The following is a 20,560-nucleotide window of genomic DNA, read 5'->3' on the forward strand; positions in this document are numbered from 1 at the left end:
AAGCAAAGCGCCAAAGTGAGGGGAAAGCAGAGAAGAGAGTACGAAACACAAGACAAGGCAAAAAAAAAAAAAAAAAAGAAAAAAAAGAAAAAAGCAAGAGAAAAAGAAAAAGCAGCAAAAATAGGCAGACGAGTGATTGCCGTTGAAAACCCGGATCTGAGCCCTGGGAAGCTTAGGTTGGAAAGAAGTGTGTGTGGGAGTGTGGTACAGACAGATCGACTTACTCTTCCTTACTGCATTTGGGTGTGTGCTGTGTGTGTGTGAGTGAGTGGGTGTGGTGATCAGGATTACGAGGAAAGGCAGGAGCTTTTCTGCCTAATGGGAACGGTGGAAACGGTGATCTGAGATGATCATGATCATGATTTCCAATCCCGAGATTTGGGCCTAGGGGAGAATAGGAGGAATAACCTACAGTGACGGCGTTCTAGAGTATGCATGGATTGCAGTTGCGCGCGCGTGTTCTGGTTGTATGTATGGTTGTACATGACTGAACTGGCAAAACGTCGCTACTGCTCTACTCTGCCTACTCTGCCTACTACCTAACTAGCCGGTCCCGATGGATACGAAATTGTTCGGTGCTTCGGTGTTTTCTCTGCCCGGAGGGGTTGAAAACCATCTCGGTACGGGGAGAGTGAGGGGAGAAGGGAGGGAGCTTCCCTGTAACCCCCCGTATCCCCCGTATTCGTAGCGTGGCGTAGGGGAATTTTGTAGAAAGAAAAGAAGCTTCCCTCCTCGATCCAGATGCGGACGGCAGACCCAGAAAACACAAATTGACACCTACGAGGAGAGGGTTGATCCCTCCACGATAATCAAACGGCCACTAAACTAACCAACTGGTAGAGTGCCCAGGGAGAATGGGGGGAGTGCAAAAACACTGAGTGAAGTGAGTGTGTTTTCGGCTTTGTGCCCAAATCGGATCATCCACGGGTACCCCGGTACCCCGGTATACCGGTAGAATTGGGGAGTTGGGATTGGGAATGCGCCGGAAATTTTTGTATATCTGCCTATTTATTTTATTTGGGCAGAGCAGAGCTGGAATTGTGGTATGATCAGATCTGACACACTAACTGTAGAGATGCTAGCTACAGCCTACAGACAAGTGTTGTTGTCGTCGTCGTCGTCTGCCTACTCTGCAGCGAGTGCCTACATGTACCCTACATGTAGGTATGTAGCCTGCCTACAGTACGGGCTGCCGGGGCGTGTCAACTCTAAACATCGGTGAGAATCGAGCCCTGCTTGCCCGGTCCCCTCCAAAACGGGAAACTGTATCAGCTGTATCAGCTCGAGTGTGCGGTTCGGTTTGATACTTGACCCAACGTTTGTGGATACATTCAAGGAGTAGGAGTAGAGTATGAGCAGAGTTATGAGTAGAATAGAGTAGAATAGGAATTGAGCAGGACAGGACGGGACAGGACAGGACAGGGGAGCAAGCACAGTACCGCAGTAGAGTAGTCGCAATTAGCACGCACTTCATATACCGATGTGCTAATATACACATATCCATATCCATATCGACCTTCCTACTCCAACTGCTCAAACCTCCATGTACTCTACGCCTGACTGACGTGACACTCTGATACACATCATCATCATCCATATCATCAATTAACGACATTACCAAACCCAGTCCAGACCCCATATACTTAGCCTAGTCAGTTAAATCTACGACATACATGCCTCTTCCCTATATGCCGCGCCATATGTTGTAGTCAACCGACGGTACATACTTCCACCACCGCCGCCGACCCAATCCCATCCTGATCGTCCCCAACATTCAACCAAGCCACGATATCCGCACATTTCAGGATGGACCTTGAAGTCAACCCCCGACCCCGACCCCGACCCCGACTCCATCCCCAGTCCCGTTCCACGAGGGAAAAGAGAGACAGCGAGAAGCCAGATCCCGGAAAAGGAAAAGAAAAGAAAAGGAAAAAGTGAACCACTCCCCTAGATTTCGGAACAGCACACGATTCCCCGGACGATCCAGCTGGGGGGCCTGGTGGGGTTTCAGTAGAGCCAAATGGGTAACTTCTAGCTTTTTTCCCCCCCCAGGGCAAGGTTGGGTAGAGTAGTAGAGAGAAGAAGGGGAGGGATGGTGCCCCACGTGCTTCCCCTGCCCTGGGGCCTGTCCTGCGCGGTGAGCATCATATCTATCAACCAACCTCGCTTACGGGAATCGCATGCCCTCGTTTCGTTTCCGATGCGGCGGGCTGGCCTTGCTGGTTGGCTGGCGAGCTCTGTGACTTGCACATGAATTTTATATTCCTGACCGGGCCGTGGGTGGGTTCCGAGGCTTCTTTTTGGGGTTGGGGTTTGGGGGCTGTGGATTGGATTGGATTGGATCGGATTGGATCGGATTGGATTGGCACTGGATTGTTGGACCCTAATGCTTGATATTTAGAAATTGGCCTTGCCCTGGGGGGGGGTGGTGCTTGTTATAATTATAATTATAATTACTTATATGATGTTGTGGATACCTATTCTCTACTATAGCTACATGATCTCGGGAGTGAGTAGTTAGTTAGGATTTATTATATGGCCACCACATATAGGAAGCGTAGATGATAATGGGATTTAATAATATAATCTGTCTGCAACAAACACCACGCAACAAGCAACACAACGGTGCCAGCCTGAAGATGATGATGACGACGATCTCGTTACTTGACTTGCAGCAGCTCGCTGCCCTGCGCTACCTCATATCCTACCGTACCGCACCGTAACCCGCACCGTACCCACAGGCTACCTACAGGCAGGTACAGGGCAGGCAGGGAGGCAGGCAGGCAAAAGGGAGTTCTCCGAAACACCACAACTGCCATGAGTTACCCAGCAGCAAGTAGCCCCAATGTCTGATGCGCACCGCACCGCACCGCACCGGCACCGAAAGCTCAAGCAAACGGAACATTCCATCGATCCCTACCACGTGTGGGTGATCATGGCTGTCTGTTCTGCCTCCCTACCTACCAGGAAGGAGGTGGGTGGTGCAATAGAGTAATGATGATTTCATTCCCCTCCGGATCCCCTCCCCTCTCATATCACGATGCTTCTATGATATGATAATAGCAGCACTCCGGAGAAACAAAACGAAAGAAAAAAAACAAGCTTGACAGAGAATTTTTCCTTTTCCTTCTCGAACGAAATTTCCCGGGAGGTGGTACCAATTACCAAGAGTTTAAGACCCTGCGTATATAGAGGATATAATATATAGGTATATATATATATATATCTGCCGCCAGGAGCGGGTATTTCTATAATACATTTTATTTTTTTTTTCGGTTTGGTTTGGTTTTTTGGCTTTGCTTTTTATTTGCTTTTAGATATGACCTTAAACCTACATGTACCCTACCTACCCCCCCCGCCTCACCCCGGCCGGTCCGTCCCCTGGCTTAGTTCCAGTCATAATAAGAAGAACATGACTAACAAAGTTCTAGAGTTGAACCACCCAAGAAGTCCGAGTTCTCTCTACCGAAAAAAATAAAAATCGTAATGAATAATATAACACCGCCCAGCTAGTTCCTTGTAAAACCTGATCATATATATATACTTTATATTCGAATTCGAATTCCGCAAGTTTTTGACGCCCATGCCATCCCGGCCCCGTAACAATAAAGATTTAAAGGAAACATAAAAATAATGAGGAGAAATGATTATATAAAACGACAGTAGTAGTAATGTAGTAGTAGTAGTATAGTAGTAGTAGTACCTAGTATGATAAGTATGATAAATGAACCCCGCCGGCCAGTATGATGATGATAGAGAAAAGGAAAATAGTAAACAGAAAAAAATAGAAAAGAATTATACACAACGCTCTCCCCGGCCAGCAGCGGGATATGATAAGATGCATGGCTCCAGCTGCTATACCCATTTTAGTAGTACCCTTTTAGCTACAAAAAAAAGTTCAAAGTTAACCCGCCATGAATGATAATAGTATAAAAAAAGGTTAATAAAAGACAGATGATTAATGAGCATTTGAAAACAAAAGACAAAACCCCCCAGGTATAGAACAAATAAACGACCAAAAAACCGCATACCCATACACAAAAGAAAAAGAGACAATAAAAAAACCCGTAAAACAAATAAATTACCCAGGACCTCAGGTCGTTTCTTTTGAAGGACCTTCCAGGCCGAAAAAAAAAATTATCATGTCCCACATATGATACCATAGTTCCATACTTTTTTTTATGTTTCCTTTTTTCTTTTTTTTGTTCCTGTTCGCACATACAATTGCTTCACCCCTATTGGTGGCAACCCCTTTCATGACGCTTCATATTACTCCGTACACTGAACGCCTTGCCGCACCCATGATGCGGACACTTGAACGGCTTCTCGCCCGTGTGGCTGTGGCTGTGTATCCTCAGACTACTCGGTCTTGAGAAGGCCTTGTTGCATGTCTGGCAGATGTATCGGTCTTGGCTCTGGGGGAAAGCGGCATGCGACGCCGGCGACGAGTGGTGGTGGTGGTGCCACGGATTAGACGCTGATGGCGGTGCCACCGAGACGGGGATCATGTGCGGGTGCGGCGGCAGGCTCTTGCCATACCCCATTGACGGCGACGACGCCGACTGCTGCTGCTGCTGCTGCTGCTGCTGCTGCTGCTGCTGCTGCTGCTGCTGCTGCTGCTGTGATGGCGGCGGTGGTGGAGGAGGCGGGTAGTATGAGGACTGGTGTGGCGGGGGGTACGGCGACTCGGGCGACGAGTAGACGGGTGATTTTTGCTGCACGGGAGGGTAGCTGTTGCGGTGGCTGGAGCTGGGCGAGTAGAAATATGACGGGGTTTGGGCGGGCAGAGTGGGCGAGTTTGTGCTGCCCTCAAAGACAGAGTCGGGGCGCATTGGAGGCGTGGGTGGAAGGGTTACGCGCGAGATGGAATGCGGTGAGGGCTGGCTGTGGTATTGGGATGGCGAGTGCGACTGGCTGGGTTGTTGTCCTGTAACAGGTTGTTAGTACAAAAAAAATAAAAAAATAAAAAATAGAGTTCGCATATTGGAAAGAAACCATATACGGTATATGTAATGTATAATGCATCTCGAAGGGAAGAGGAAGGAAAAAAGAAAAGCTTACCAGTTCCATTGCTATTCGCAGGCCCGCAGTCGGCATATACAAGCAATGTTGAAATTGATGGTAGTGAGCACTTTGAGTTGTCCTCCACTGGCGGTGATGGAGGCGGCGCTGGGGGGTGCGAGTGGTATTCGTGATGCGAGTAGTGCTGCTGGTGGTTGTGGTGGTGGCCGTGTTGTGAGCTCAGCATCGAGTGCTCTGGGCGGTGTCCGTGGCCTGGCATTGGTGAGAAGTGGGTCTGGTGCTGTGAATGCGAAGGGTGGACGAGGCTTGGTAGATTCATTGTGATGGTTTGTATTGTGGTGTTGCTGTTGGTGGATATGAGTATTGGAGTGAGTATTGTATGGATTGATGTATGGATGGATGGATGGATGGATGGATGGATGGATGGATGATGGGGTATGGATGGATGATGGGGTATGTATGTATGCTGGTAGGATAGTTGTAGTTGTAGTGGATGTAATGTGGAATATATTTATTTTTTTCCCTCTGTGCGCGCGTGAGAAGAGATGGGATGAAAATACAGTCTCTTTTCTTTCTGATATACCACTATATCAATGGCAAGTGGCAGTAGTAGCAACAGTGGCAGTGGTAGTGGTAGTGGTAGTGGTAGTGGTAGTGGTAGTGGTAGTGGTAGTGGTAGTGGTAGTGGTAGTGGTAGTGGGGGGGTGGTGGGAGGGAGGGAGCACGTGGGAATGTTGGAGACTATTAAACACTTTCGACTCGAGGAACGGACGACAGTCAAATAATAATACACCAGTAGTAGTAGCAGTAGCAGCCGCTTGGGGACACAAGTATTAATCCAACGGGTGACCTTGAATTAATGGGAGAGGGCGTCGTGGGGGTATTTATGGGACCGCCTCTCTTTCTCTGTGTTCCTGGGAAAGGAAATCCAGGCGACGGGTGAGGATTATTTAGTTCGGGATGGTGATGCGAGGCCGAGGGGGGTATAGTAAGTGGTAATGGTAGTAAGTAGCGTGCAACTGGGTAGTGGTGGTGGTGCTGGTGGTGGTAGCTTAGCTGGTGGTACTGCTGCTGCTGGTAATGGTGGTGGGCCAGGTTCCAAAAAAGCACCCCAACCGTTAACGTCGGATATTTGCCAGGGAACGGAGAAAAAAAAAAAAAATAGCAACTGGAAGCCAGGCCCCAAAAGTAAAAAAGGTCCCCAGAGGCAACAGCGGTTTAGTAAGTAAAAAGTAACCGCAGAGAATGAAAAAAATAAATAATAATAATCCCTAATATCCTCGAAGCGAACACAAAGAGAGCGAGAGCTAGTAGGTAGAAGGAAAAACCCCTGGTTCTTTTCAAATTCCTCCTTCCTTCCTCTCCTCCTTCCTTCGGACACAAATGTAAGGTAACGGTAAAGGATGCGCAGGCAGGCAGACAAGGTCCTCCCCCCCCCTCCACCCCAGGTAAAGAGTATGTATGTAGGGAAAGGAAAAACGGGGTTGATTGACGTCCCGATTGATTGACCGTGCTGATTTTACAGGGAAAATGGGGAATGCCCGGTACGTCTGCAATGGGAAGAGGCTACTACGAATGTAGAGGCCGAAATCGAAAGATCATCAACAGGATGATGGATGATGGGATGACGGGTGGAGCGAGAAAGTATATCAAGTCTCCCCCTGTACGCAGGGTAGTCACAATGGGTCTAGGACGGCAGTACTCCACACCGCGCACCGTACGGAGGGGACGCAAGGAGCGAGCAAGTGAGTGAGAGAGAGAGTCGGAAGAAGGGATGCGTCGATTGGATGGGATGGATCATGGATCCCCCAATATTTGTGATATGGCGTTTTAGGAGAAGATTAAGACGACGAAGACGAAGAAGTAAGTCAGAAAAAGGAAATAACAAAAAGATACCGAGATGCAAGTAAACGTGATAAGATCGACTGCCTGTAGGTAACTGTTACTGTCATCTATGAAATCCCCCACGACAAGGGGGAAGCCAAAAAAAAAAGGGGTGACAGGAAACAGTGGTATGAACGTTTATACAACAGCTACCTAAGGTCATGGGTAACGGCCTGATAGCGGGGGAGAGACAGTCAGGAGGAAAGACAAGGTTATGAGTACTCTGGAGCATTCGCATCAAGGGTAAGAATATGGAAATGGTAATCTAGAGTCATGGACATAGTTCATTCATCAAGGTCACAAACCAAAGGAACAAGCTCACGCAGCAGCAGCAGCTCACTATCGTCAAAAGACAAGAACGAGTCGCCCCGTGGAGTCAAAGTGGGGAAATCATCGGTGATTGCCACAATCCTTTTACTGGTTGAGATTCACCGGAAAAGCATGGGGGCAGGTGCAAAAGATGGGATGAGAAATGGCTATGGGAGGAACTCACTGGGCAGAGGAAGACCTGAGTAGCAGTATCATCCGCCCACCTACGCCATATTACCCACCGCTTCAGGTGCCTTTTACACCAACAGCCTGGTTTCCAAGGACGATCTCGATAGAAGAGGTAATCAATGCCTCAGAGATGGCAGTTTATGGCTCCGGGGTAGATGAGGCACGGATTGTTGTGGTCGAATGGCACATATTTGACTTGACGTAGGTGGAAACGACGACCCTTTGAACCCGAAACAGCACTTTCCAGTACAGGCGGGTCTCGGCAAAACGGGCCCTTCCTGGACCCCTTCATGCTCTTGTTTTTGTTGTTTCTTTTCTTTTTCTTCATCCTGAATTGTTCTGCTCGCCATGTAGAGAGGGTGTGTAGAAAATTCGGGATTTCGTTCTCCAGCAGGGGGCCCTGTACTGTACACAAGATGCTCAATGCGCAGAAGCATGGCGGCGCTGAAGTATGTACGGTATATACATACACACATCTCTATTGCCCTTGAAATACACAGGGCAGGTAGTGGCTATTATTGTACTCTATTCTCTGTTACTATCAATGTTCGAACCCTCAAACCAACCGCCTGGATGGATGGTGTCAAACATCATAAGATCGTCAGTAATATATATTTCTGCCATAACAGAACGATATTAGGAATTACCACCCCCCTCCCCTCAAGATGCTCTTTCGTACTTCGTCTCGAATATAGGTCTATGCGACGGGTGCTGTGACATGACGCAGCGCATACATATAACTATATATTCGATTAGAGTATAGGGGATCAATTGTTGGTAGGCAGCGTTGTCCGTCTGTACTTTATCGCTGGGTAGATCTTAGTTGGCATGTACACCCTCATCCATCCGGACTTTCACGATTCCCCCTCATTCCCAAAGTACCGGCGGTCAGTTTTTTTCTTTTTGGGGTTTTTTTTTTTACGTGTGTGGAAATGAAATCATCGTCAGTATGTATGTAGGCAAAAGCTTCAATACAAGGCAAGACAAATTCTGCTCCACCTACCTACAGCAACACAACTTTGGATGAGTTGAAGTTGGGGCGCTCGTACATACCGGTTGCACCATACCATGACTGATCGCTCAAATCGAGCCAGCCGCAGAGAAAAAGTAAAGAACAGCAAGAACAGGTGCAAGCAAGCATTGATAGCGCGGAAGAGCAGTGGGCTTCGCCGTCCTCTTCACTCTGGTTGGCTGGACCTGGTAAGGAAGGGAGGGAGGGAGCGACGCTGCCTGCTGCTGCTGCTGCTGCTGCTTGCTGCGCGAACGATCATTGCTGACGATGATGAGCAGCAGGGGATGTGGTCAGGGGCCTTCAACGGATCCCTGGAGGGCGTCGACCTTACCGCTTTTGAGCCGTCAGTGTTTCAAATGTGGTAGATTACACCAATCAATCGCGCTGCATTTTACCGTGATTGACCGTCTAAACAGAGGGTCGGGATTGTGTCTTGATTTACAGGGATTCCCCGATAATCATCCACGCACGATTCCAAGGGTGAGATGGGGGCGAAACAATCATCGCGCAGATCGTTTTCCCAGAGAAGCCTGCCTGCCCGGGAGGGACGAACGTCTGCCAGAAAAAAGGAAAAAAATGGGAAAAATGCAGACCAAATGTGACGACGCTGTCCCACAGGTCGGGAACGCAATTCGTGGGGAGGGGTTGGAGGTTGGTAAAGTCGAGAGTACCTAGGTAGAGGAGGTATCTTGTTGGATTTTCCCTTCTCCTAACCCAAATACGACCCACCCTCCTACCTAACGCAGCCAGTGCGATATTCCCATTCACCGCATTAAAAAGAGGGCCCATCAATTTTTTTTCTATCTGGCTTCCAGAAGGCAGTCAAGTGACCTAAACAGCACCGCTGCGCTGGCCGAGAGCAGGAAAGATATGTGCAGCGGCGGTGAGAAGAGGTAAACCTGCAGATTCCAAGTTTACTCCACTTTTTTTTTTTTTTACCCTTCCCTCTGCTTTACTGCTTTGCTTCTTTCTCTCTCAATTGAGTTTCCAACGCACACATGCCCTATCATCCGTCATAGCTGCCCGCCTCTTTATGATAGATCATCTTTGCAGCAGCGCCCATGGATTTCCCCAACCTTACGATTCACGAAGCCTTAACCACTGTCTGTATACACAGAGTAGACCAGAGCGAGAGCGAGAGGTGGGTGAGTGAGCGAGTATGATTGAGAGACCCGTATCGATCATGCTGCTTTGCGACACACCCACGCCCCCCTCCGCTGATCTACAACCATACGGCCCGTCACAGTTTGCAGCAACGTGGCCGGAAGCGAATCAGACACAGCCAACCCTACCTGCCCACCATCAATTTTCGCCTAAGCGCGCATCAATTTGCCTGGGAGAGCTGCTGTGAGGTGAGGTCAAGGTCAATTTTGGTTGTTACAAAGTACGTTAAGCGAGATGGCGCTGGCGCGGCAGTTGTGTTCGGTGTGAGTGGTGAATCAGCGGTGTGCAAGTGAACCGTGAGTGTAATCAATCAATCAATCTTAATCGTACGATATGCCATATGGGTTCTTGCCGGGAACCGAGGTGTAGATGTGTATGTGATGTGTGTATGTATGTGTGAGTCTCGTTGAAATAAGGGGAGTATGTGGGGTTTTAGAACCCTTGATCAGACGAAACGACAGTTTGATGGGGGTTGAGGATTATGATGATGATAGACGGGGGGACGGAGATGTATGGAGGACGGGGGGGGAGGGGGGAAGAGGTTAGAGTAGAGTTTGTAAAAACGGGAGTTTGGATACGGCACTCGTGCTCTGCTCAGTATATTTCTTCTGGGGAAAAAAACACATGAAGCATCGCGAAAAAGGGCAAGAGAAAAATAGTTATTAGTCTACAAGGGAATCGAAAAAAAGCAGAAGTTGTTCAGGGTGTGGGCTATCATCATGCAAAAGATTGTATGATTTGCAAGGGATGGACGGGTAGTAAGGTGGATCCTCGGGTGAGAGTTGCCTATCACAGATGGTGGATCCCGAAGTCAGGGAAACCCCCACTGATAAAATGGTGGCCGATGAGAAGAGGCTCACCACACAGTCCACACTTGCCATTCGGCGATGATATTTTGGCCCTTGGTGGTGTTGCACGAGCACGAGCAGCGTATGCTATGCTTCGACTCCTTCCCTCCTTCCCTCCTTCCCTTCTTCCCTTCCCTTCCCTTCACTCCCCCCCCGCGACCCATATCGACCGCACCTATGGGGTCGGCACGGCGTTCTATCTTGGGTAAAGGCGGAGGGGTATTTGCACATATCCGAACGATAATTGGGTGCCTTCGCTGTCTTGCCGGCGTCATTTATCGACGGGAATCTGGCATAATATGGTAGATCTCCCCCTAGAGATGGGACTCCCTCCTAAAGTGCTCTAGATTACGGATACGCATGCTGGGAAGTACAGAGTACTTACCCATATTCATCAACCATCACCCACCACCACTATATCCATCCATCCACCCATGGATTCTTACTATTTCGTGACCTGAATCATGACCTTCTATAAGAATCTGCATGGAACGCTGGTGGAAGAACCAACAACAAGCATGCATCCTGGTCCGAAAATGAACGTACCCTGTCCGGTGGGACCGCAAATCTTACCGTTCCACAAGTCGGAATTCCCTCGCAAGCTGTGCCGAAGCGTCATCCACATCATGCAGCCCAGTGTGAATCAAACAGAGAAATTTATCAAGATACCAATCAGGGGCCCTGGTACAAGATCACCGTACCGCGTTGGTCCCCGCATGAAGAGGCGCTTGGCCGTCGCGTCGCGAACAGTCCAACTAACGCCCTTTCCATATATGAAACGGGCGGCTGTCAACCTGTCAAAGACGTACTTCTCCCCCTTCCCAAATTCTCCGGTAACGCACCTCGCGTGGAGGAAAGGGTTCGTCCAAGGATTACTGAAGAAGAGAACGCACAGAAGATTGGGAAACAATTATTACTACTACACGCCCTACATGCAGCCCACAAATAAACAATTGCTACAGCTGATCGGCGACCCAACTGCCCCCCCTCCCCACCACTCCTTGAATCTTCCTGGTATCAATTGACATCCAACATATTAGACTGAACTGACAAGGTCCTTGGTGTGTGAGCGTATGTGGATGTATGTGTGTGCGTGCGTGTAGAGTAAGTGATATGTGTGAGGTGTGTTAATTGAGGGAGGAGGCTACTAAACGGCTTTTGAAAAGGGGCGAAAAGCTAAGATGGCGAAGTTACCGCGGTTTATTTAATAATCTTTGATCGCCGCTGTATCAGATTGTACCAGCTGGCCGCTCCACGATGTAATTAAGCGTTGAAGCGTGGTGACTTCCCCGAGAAAGGTGGCAATCATCGCCCTTTTACAGGAATCACACCTGAATTTAACCGGCTCGCTTGCACAGTTGGTGAGTTTCATGGCGTAAGTATTTTATTTTCTTTCCTTCTTCCTTTCTCAGGGCCTCCGTGCGTGGGATGTGAAAGTGAAGAGCGGAGAAAAGGGAGGAGACCTGGGACACAACCACAACACGCAAGGGAGAAAACGGCTGGGGAAGCCGTGTAGGTACATTTAGGTACATTTAGGGTATCATAGCTGCCTGCTGTTATTTGTTTTTGACCGATGAGCTCACATGGTAGGCCCTTTCCCTGGGCATCGGCTAGAACTACATCCCAACTACCCTATCAATCCTCCTCCTCCTCCAGCACTCCTCCACTCCTCCCAATCCATCCATCCATCCACCCAAAGCCTGTCTCTCCATTCCCAAAGGATCTAACGTGGTCGATCACTCGGAATCATAATTTAAGATACATCTCGATATCGGATGATTCACAGAATAGGATAGGATAAAAGCCTAAAGCGATTGCAAATTGATGATTGGAACACTGGGACATTGGGACCAGGACGGTACATAAAGTGCTGCAGGGCTCCTCTCTCTCCCTCGGTCACCACCCCCTCTAGACTAGGAGCCGTGCCACCCCAGTGGGGAAGCTACTTACTCTCCTTAGAGTATCCTCACACCTCCGAGAAAGGTCCGTGTTGAACGAAAACCATCCTGTCGTTGACCGCTGTCAGAACCGCACAGACCGTCAAAGGTGACGAAGTACTCAAACGTTCGGGTAATGTTGCTTTTCCAGAAAAAAGAACTCAACACCACAAAAAGGAAATGATCTACTGCGGTCAGGCTGCCGACATCTGATCAACATAAATTACTGTTGTTGTGATTTCTATTTCCGCAAGCGTAACGACAGAGCGCCCCCAACCAGTATATATATATATATATAAATATATAAATTATTACTATTATATACACCACAAAGGAAAGACATCAGACATCAGCCGTTACCACCAAACATCGTATTTGTGGTTACTCAACTGAAAAAGAGTACAATAAAATGAGTAAGCATGCCAATATTCGAAGAGTTTTCTCTACCGTAAAGGAAAAAGGAAAGAAAAAAACTAGAATTTTTGTGGGAAGGTATGTACATCGGTTTCTAACGACTGCAAGTTTTGTGCTTGTCCGAGTGGGGTCTCTTTACGAAAACTATTATTTATAGAGGCTGGTAGTGGATTGAGGATAGGCCAATCGGTTCGTGAACTGACCAGATGGGGAATTGAGGGCATGCCTTCATTGGTCCAGCTTTGACTCGGTGACCAGGTTCGGCGTGGCAATCTTACTCCTGAAGGGGCGTTTGCCCTTCGCGAAGATCCTGAAAACAGGGGTCCCCTTTGGTCATCATATTCATCGTCAATTTTGGGATATCTTCGCACATCCGTGACGGAAAATGAGGGCACAACAGGTTCAGTCTCGACCTTTGGCGGTGGATCGATGTCGACAGATCTTGTTTGGATGTGTTTGAGGTACTTTTCCCTGACCGGTATGCAAGATTCGGGTTTGATCCTGGATTCTAGAGGGGCAAGCGCGAAATACGTAGTGTAAACGTTGACTGCGCCAAATATGATCACCACCAACACTGTGACCCCTTGGAACACAACGATGACAATCCCAAGTACCGTTACGACGATCCTCTATGATCACCATGTCAGATTTGCTTGTCGATTACCCTATTTGGCAAGTGGTAAAATATTGAATGCTTACATTTGTACCGGTATTAAGCATCAAGGCGGCGATTATTGCTAAGGTTGAAATCTTCATGATACCGAAAACATATATTAATGCGTTTAATCTGAATGATAATAAGTAGTTAGTGATATTGCGGTATAGTAACTATGATGTAATAATCAGATCCCTCTTCTACTAACCTCACACTTTGGAAGGGGCTCGCAGAAGCTGAAACACCGAGGGCAATGATCTCTAGGGCCAGTAACCCGAGAATCTGTGCTCGTGGATTGCTTTGACCTCCGCCATAGAACAATGCTCTGATGAACTCGTAAAGGAACCACGGTCCGAAGAACCACCATCTGCGCCTTCGGAACCGGGCAGATAGCCACCCGAACTGATGGACGAGCGTTTCCTCGTCATGAATATCACGTTCTTGGTTTTTTTCAATTGACAGCTTCCACCAAGGTATGAGGGTCGGGGATGGCTTTTGATCAGCGGCGTTACTGCCTTGGCGCGAGATCTTACACCACGGCACGAAACCAAACTTACGTTCAAGAGATATCACTCGGCTTTCCTTTTCGCTTTTGAGTCTTCCCCCACGCAAGATAATAACGTATGCATGCGCTATGCCCGCAGATACCCCAACGAGCAGGGTCATGAATACAATTGCGGCAATTGCTTGAGGCCCAGGCACCTTCAATGTAAACTGAAAAGTTGCAAGTAGCATCATGGGGAAGAAAGCAATGAGCACCTAGAAGATCGTAAGTATCTATTCGTTTTTTACATCATACCATACATCCCGTAGAGAGGTTAAAAGAAAAAGAATGAGAATCCAAACCGTTCTACACAAAATTGATTTGAGAAAAGCTAACCAGTTGTCTCGAAACACTTTAACTCGATCTTTCCCCAGCCCAGCGGCAGTACATGCGCCCAGTATCAATTTCAAACCCCCGACGACGACAACCAGACTTACGAGGAGAACTAGAAACCAGAGAAATGCTGTCATGAACGCATTAGTAGCGGTTAAATCTAATTGCGCAAGAGTCGCGGGAAAGCCTATGTAACTTCCAGGAACCGGGAGTCCCTCTTTCTGATGCACTCCAAACTGGAAGTCCCGTTTCGAGAGCGAATATAGCTCTCTTTCGAGATCCAGTGCCTGCCCGCTGGGGTCCGTCGCATCTATGGATGGAGCGGATTTTCTGGTGATTCGGTCCAGCGAGTCCTGCATAGACTCCGCCTTGATCAAGCCAGCAGACCAAGCAAAGTTCGACCAGAAGGAAATGAGGACACTGGGAAAATCGATCGACAACGCTCCAGTAAAGAATATGGAATGGAAACATGAAAATACCATATATACAGAGAGGGAGTGAGCATATAGTGATCGTGAACCGATAATTCCATCGCCGGTGACAAACGTGCTGCAAGCTGCGATAAACGACGAAATGAAAACGATAAAGGCAAATCCTCCTAATATGGATGAAATGATCTTTGGATGCGAGAAGGTTTTTCCGTTTGTAATGATAGCAGTTACACATGCAACCTGGCGGTTTGTGGAATTTGAAAATATTCGTAAATCTGCCCGTCCCTCAAAGTCTGGTATGGCAAAAGCAATGGCTAATAAAAATAAGTTAGAAATCTATCTATTAATGATATATATTATAAACATCAGATTATGAACCTGGAATCTCAGAAACATCAGCTTGAGATACTGGGATTATGTGTGCTGCTGTTATATTTACACCCGATCTAGCCGGACAAAGTGAAGGAAGATTTGCATTGCACGGGTTGAATAATATACTAAATCGGCTTTCTCCATCTAGATGTATTATGGCCCTGTTGATCAGTACATATACCATAGTGCTTGAGGATTATTATAGCCACGAACATGCATCCACGGTCAGATAAACTAATGTATTGTAAGCAGTAAGGTTAGCTTAGGCCCGTGGAGAAAACCTTAAAAGTTCTATATATACATGTGTATACTTACTCATCAGGTTATCATTGACCAAGGAGGTCTTTCCATCGATGTGGAAGAGAACAGTCATATTATCGGCATAGTAAGCGGCATCGAAGCGGGATATTGTGATGGTGGAGTTCTCCATACAGTTCCCAAAGTCTCCGGTGTATAGCGCAGGCCTTCGATCATCAGCCAGATTCGATCCATCTCCCTGTGCTATGACGGTCGGCCACTGAGCAAACGATAGAGCCAAAATCAAAATCCAGGCGCCGATAGACATCTGAATCGGAATCGTTCACTCGATTTAGGAGTTGGTGCAGATATTGACTCCGGGTAGTTCAGAGCCTGGTGTAAAGCCGCCGAATAACGCGGAAAGTACACTCGAGTTCAAACCCTACTCTTTCTCACGGGTGTGTATTACAGCCGGTGTGTTTTTCGATATATCGGAAGATGATCTGGAGGTTTGTTGCAATAGATCTCATGATACCCGGCATTAGGGGCCAGCCCGGAATTTTGGGGTATCTGGTACTTTATTACCCGCACATCAGAGGCTATGCGCTGTTTGGTAGGCCACCAAATAAAGTTGATTGCGGTTTCCCACCTTCTAGGGGGGATGCCTGCAGTGGTGACGAGAAGCAGTACGTATGTGCAACAATATGTGCAACAATTACAAATCTACCCTTGGATTTGATAGATTGGCTGGAAGTTTGGCCGTTGACCAAGACAACAATTTCAGATATGAGGGGCAATATTGCCCCTATCATACATATACAGCCTATGCCCTTCACTTTGTGGGCTTTGAATTACTGCTGAACCCATGGCAAGCCTTTGACTTCATGGGGTGGTGCACTTGTTTACTCTGCAGAAGTACCTATGTGCAAGCAGAAAAAATTTGAAAGAGTCTGGAACACATCCGATGCTTGTGAATGGCGGTGGCCAGCCAGTGCTGGCCTGGTTATGCTGTACTCGTATGTGCTCTACATACATCATATCGAAAGTTAGACATCGCACAGGCTCTATGGTTATCGTTTGTCCTAGGATTCCGTCTTGGCAATTGGATTTGAAATTCAACTGGGCGGTTTCTGTCAACGCCAAGGGGCTTGATTTTGGAACCTTATTTCCATGTTCCTGGAGATGTAGGAACACACTCAAAACAATGCCCTGCCCCAGAGTAGTATATTAGAGTACGCATGTTATGCCAGTAAAAGCGAGTGAAGGATCAAACAGACCAGCACGCACTTGTCTACAGAGCCTACCCCGGAGGGCATAATCCGGTTCGAGTCTTCCCGGATCTATGGATGTACTCGATAACTATCGTATGCCATGTGTGGTGAATTGGTTTGCTAGTCATCTACATATAGTAGGTAGAATCAGACGCGCCCAGAAACCCGCAAATCAGGGGTGAGATGTACCTACATGCACCTCCGCCAATCTCACATCTGACGATCCTTTTCCCGAACACGTGCACAGACGTTGGGGATGATCTACGAGGTGCTCGCATCCTTCATCATCCATGTATGTACGCACGCGCATCCAGGATAAACTACATACTCTAAGTGCCTGGCTCCAAGAGGCTCCGCGAATGTGGTGAATCAAAATTTCATGACTGCTCCCACATATATACCTCGAGTGCACCCTTCAGTCAATCCTACCTAACTCCCCTCGGACAGTCATTGCGATGTGCGAAGTCCTTCGGGAACGCCTGCACTGCTGCTATATCATTTGTGGGACTGGTTCCGAGAGCTCGGGTGGCGGGCTTATGGCTGGGAATGGGCACTGCAGAGTCACCGTGTTGCAGCTGGCTTGCGCGGCATCAGCAATGAGACAGCATCTGTTCTGCTGTACAATCTGCAAAGGTAGATGAGGTCATTGTGCTGGGTAAAGAGTCAACAATGGTTATTGATGTTGCAGATGCTGATGGAGTTACATAGCCAGAGGACCTACATGTAGTGCGCTTTACACATACATCGCCGTTTTGACTTGCCATGTCACTGAGCCCAAGCCACGATCACACACATGCCGTTGGGAAATCCCGGTATTGATAAGGCTCGGTGGGTGGAACGTGGCTAGTCTTTTGCGGGATTTACCGTAATGTCTCGGGGAGCTTATCGGTCCCAGCTCATGTATTGCTCCCGGTCGATCGCGCGATGTCCTTGTGTCTAGTATCAACTTGCAATAGACGACTATTCCAATTAAGCCCGTTAAGTGCTTAGGTCGCCGTGATGGATCTTCATGGATTATCACTCGATGCGCAGGTCGGAGGAACCTATCCATAACTATCACCGTACTGGTCTAACTAACATTGGAAGAGCGTAGTACTTATCACAGCGCATTTGATATCGCTGCAATACTATTGAGTATACACTTGCTTATAAATGATAACCCTTAAATAATCATTTCCTGAAGATAGCTATATGTGCTTCGATTCTATTCATACATTGCCTACTCGCTACTGAGCGGTCCCCAGTGCTGCTGACAGAATCGACGTTCTTGTTCCAGGGGGGTTGTTTTTATCGATAGAAAACATCTCCGACTCATTGGGTATATATCTGGTAGTATCCTAGATGTGATTGACGCTCTCCGAGTGTTCGGGGTCCTATAGTATAACCCTAAAGGTGTAATTCCGAAAGAAAAAATCACTTACCCATGCTCTAATTGGAATAAGTTTAGAAAAAGCAAGGTTTACTGTAAAAACAAAACAGGCAGACATTCCATTAAATCTCTCTCTGTTCGCAGGGAAAACTTTTACTTTGGAGGGCACGACGCACTGTAAGTTTATTGGGCCTCACTTTTGACCCTACTTCTCCGGCACCATGGTAATTTCCAAGAACCTGATATAAATAGGAGATCTCCTAGATCCATTGGTCCTCAAGGTTCTCGTCTAACGAAACAGAACAGGGTCAGGTCAGGGTCCTTAGGAAACTCTCAATGACCTATCGTGTTACAGGACCTATCATATTAGAAGACACGAACCGTGAAGTAATCCTCGATCGTTTCTTATGTTGGGGGTTGGGATAGCGGGGTGATGCCGACAGTATAATTGGATGTTGCTACGTGGAGGCATCATGTCCGTCAAGACCCATTGGAGACTGCCTGCAGAGGATTCAGGAATCATCGCTGGCCCAGATCCCAAGAGGAATTTTTCTCAGTGCCTGTTTTTGTTTTAATTAAGACACTTGCTCTCTTGGCTATATTCCAACATCTCCTCGATATGAAGTTACTTATGAACCCTCAGCTACTGAGAACAAGAAATTGGCACCCGCGTATTCTTTCCGGTATTTCAATCTTCATATGATCATCAAAAGCAAACAGAGCAACGGTGATGTTTCGAAACAATGGCTTATCGGCTCGGGCCGTTGTCCACCTGGAGAGGTCGCCGAAGCTGCATAATGTCGGCTCTCTCCGATCCGTCGGCAAGAAATGCCAGCGGGCCATCTACGGGAGAGGCTTGCTACCAATGAGCAGGTTTGTCTATAGTCACCCATTAACGATCTGATACTCGGCCCTAATCTTTGGCTGACTTGTCCATACACAAACCATCCGCTGCAGACGTAATCATCGATGTCAAAAATCCAAAGTACACGTAGGGCATTTGTTGCATTACCGGAATCCATATAGCCCATATCTGCTACAGAATGGACTTGGCCTTTCGTCACCCTTTCCCGAGCCCTCACCGCTCTGTGTTGAGGATTGGCCAATCATCATTTACATCGTGCGTCGGAGTACGTACGTGCTGATATATGATAAACGTGAGACAGCCTGTCCCTTCAATTTGAGACCCTGTGCTTAGAGCACGTGAAAATATCCTATCATATCATTTCAATTACTAACCGATGAAGCTGATTATGTGGAGATTTAAGGAGTTCTGAATAACTATTACAGCTTTGCATCGTCATGCCCGAGATGCTCAACTATGCATAGCCTCTCAGCTCTTCGGAAATAAAACTCGACACCCTATTACTCTAAGTTATGCATTATAGCATTCAGCTTCACTAGCCTATTATGCTTGGTGATCGAGAAACATTTTCCTTGATTTATGTGAGGAGTCAAATTTTAGTTCCAAGGGGGGCACATGATTGTTTAACTCTCTGCTATATATGGCGCTCGAATCTTACGAATCTCGGTGATCTAAAGCTTCCAGGTCATAGATCGAGATTAAGGTGGAAAGAAGTACGTTTATCAGAACCGAAGATCTGGGCCCATGTGTATTTCTCCGGCTATATGTCTAGAGATACATCGAGATATCGATGTATAGAGTACTGCGAACTGATACACACTATGAATGCTCCAAGGTTGGGTATATATACCTTTCCCTATAATTGATACTTGTCTATATTTCAAATACCGAGTTCATTGAAAGCTATATGCTTATAATTGCTAGATATGTTGACTAAAAGATGTTGGAGTTTACCATCAAAACGTGGATTCGCAATATACAGTTAGGAGATTTGTATTTCTTATTGAAGGACTTACAAAATGTTACAATTAGGGTCTAAAGACGGATAGCGATGGTAATAGTGTGTGCCGTTATTTGGTTTCGTTTGGGTCGGTTTTTGGAGGGTGTTATTGTGACCTGACACTAGATTGCAAAGGATCCTTAGGTTGAAACCTAATCGGTCATTTAATAATGAGAAATTAAGATCTCGCATGATTAACCAATCATGAGTGAGTGAATCTAAACGATCAGGGACAAAGGCCTAAGATACTACTACCCCTGGGTACGATATGTTCTCCCCATATTGTTAACCTTATCTGCCTTATACTTGATGTTTTCACACATCGTGATACAATGTGATTTCTATTATTCGGGTTCGAGATAAATATAGAGTATGTGGAGCGGACCGGTCCAGGATGTCGTGAATAGTGAAGGATCTGGTAGGAAATGAGAGCAATGGAATGGTGCAGGACAAATTGTCGTTGGCGGAATAAACTACATGTAGTAAGTACCGGAACCGTTACTCTCCTTGAGTTATAAAAGGTCTAATTCTTACTATAGTACTGCGGAATAATGTTAATAGAAAGTCGAGTGAAAGAAAGAAAACAACAGAACCCTGAAGCACTATTGCTACATGGAGAAGTCAGGCAAAAATTTGGTAGCGGCGTGAGTAAGGAGTTTAGCGTATTACTAGCTACATCTTAGTTGAAGCCTAGATGCGGGAAC

At 47.1% G+C, this 20,560-nt stretch overlaps 6 protein-coding genes across 6 annotated transcripts; 3 read left to right on the forward strand and 3 right to left on the reverse strand.

Moving 5' to 3' along the window:
• Nucleotides 1-4,235: 4,235 nt before the first annotated feature.
• On the reverse strand, nt 4,236-5,341 carry H6S33_005840 (uncharacterized protein; the record flags this gene model as incomplete). Its single annotated transcript, XM_044837230.1, has 2 exons — nt 4,236-4,927; nt 5,062-5,341. The coding sequence occupies 2 exons, from the start codon at nt 5,339-5,341 to the stop codon at nt 4,236-4,238; spliced, it is 972 nt and encodes a 323-aa protein (XP_044699149.1).
• Nucleotides 5,342-6,020: 679 nt separating this feature from the next.
• On the forward strand, nt 6,021-7,422 carry H6S33_005841 (uncharacterized protein; the record flags this gene model as incomplete). Its single annotated transcript, XM_044837231.1, has 8 exons — nt 6,021-6,243; nt 6,309-6,336; nt 6,434-6,477; nt 6,548-6,566; nt 6,631-6,767; nt 6,869-6,953; nt 7,101-7,166; nt 7,239-7,422. 8 exons carry the CDS (start codon nt 6,021-6,023, stop codon nt 7,420-7,422), a joined length of 786 nt encoding a protein of 261 aa, XP_044699150.1.
• A 1,050-nt stretch (nt 7,423-8,472) lies between these two features.
• Nucleotides 8,473-8,781, forward strand: H6S33_005842 (uncharacterized protein; the record flags this gene model as incomplete). Its single annotated transcript, XM_044837232.1, has 1 exon — nt 8,473-8,781. The coding sequence occupies one exon, from the start codon at nt 8,473-8,475 to the stop codon at nt 8,779-8,781; it is 309 nt and encodes a 102-aa protein (XP_044699151.1).
• A 4,226-nt stretch (nt 8,782-13,007) lies between these two features.
• H6S33_005843 (uncharacterized protein) lies at nt 13,008-15,679 on the reverse strand (the record flags this gene model as incomplete). Its single annotated transcript, XM_044837233.1, has 8 exons — nt 13,008-13,106; nt 13,175-13,408; nt 13,479-13,566; nt 13,643-14,193; nt 14,416-15,056; nt 15,121-15,258; nt 15,328-15,348; nt 15,430-15,679. 8 exons carry the CDS (start codon nt 15,677-15,679, stop codon nt 13,008-13,010), a joined length of 2,022 nt encoding a protein of 673 aa, XP_044699152.1.
• A 1,063-nt stretch (nt 15,680-16,742) lies between these two features.
• On the reverse strand, nt 16,743-17,269 carry H6S33_005844 (uncharacterized protein; the record flags this gene model as incomplete). Its single annotated transcript, XM_044837234.1, has 5 exons — nt 16,743-16,750; nt 16,816-16,901; nt 16,951-16,959; nt 17,052-17,175; nt 17,245-17,269. The coding sequence occupies 5 exons, from the start codon at nt 17,267-17,269 to the stop codon at nt 16,743-16,745; spliced, it is 252 nt and encodes an 83-aa protein (XP_044699153.1).
• A 362-nt stretch (nt 17,270-17,631) lies between these two features.
• On the forward strand, nt 17,632-18,331 carry H6S33_005845 (uncharacterized protein; the record flags this gene model as incomplete). The annotated part of the gene is made up of 4 exons (XM_044837235.1): nt 17,632-17,654; nt 17,716-17,756; nt 18,102-18,168; nt 18,244-18,331. The coding sequence occupies 4 exons, from the start codon at nt 17,632-17,634 to the stop codon at nt 18,329-18,331; spliced, it is 219 nt and encodes a 72-aa protein (XP_044699154.1).
• Nucleotides 18,332-20,560: the final 2,229 nt, after the last annotated feature.

The sequence above is a fragment of the Morchella sextelata genome (genome assembly GCF_020137385.1).
Source record: "Morchella sextelata strain SCLS chromosome Unknown scls_2, whole genome shotgun sequence".
NCBI classification, from domain to species: domain Eukaryota; kingdom Fungi; phylum Ascomycota; class Pezizomycetes; order Pezizales; family Morchellaceae; genus Morchella; species Morchella sextelata.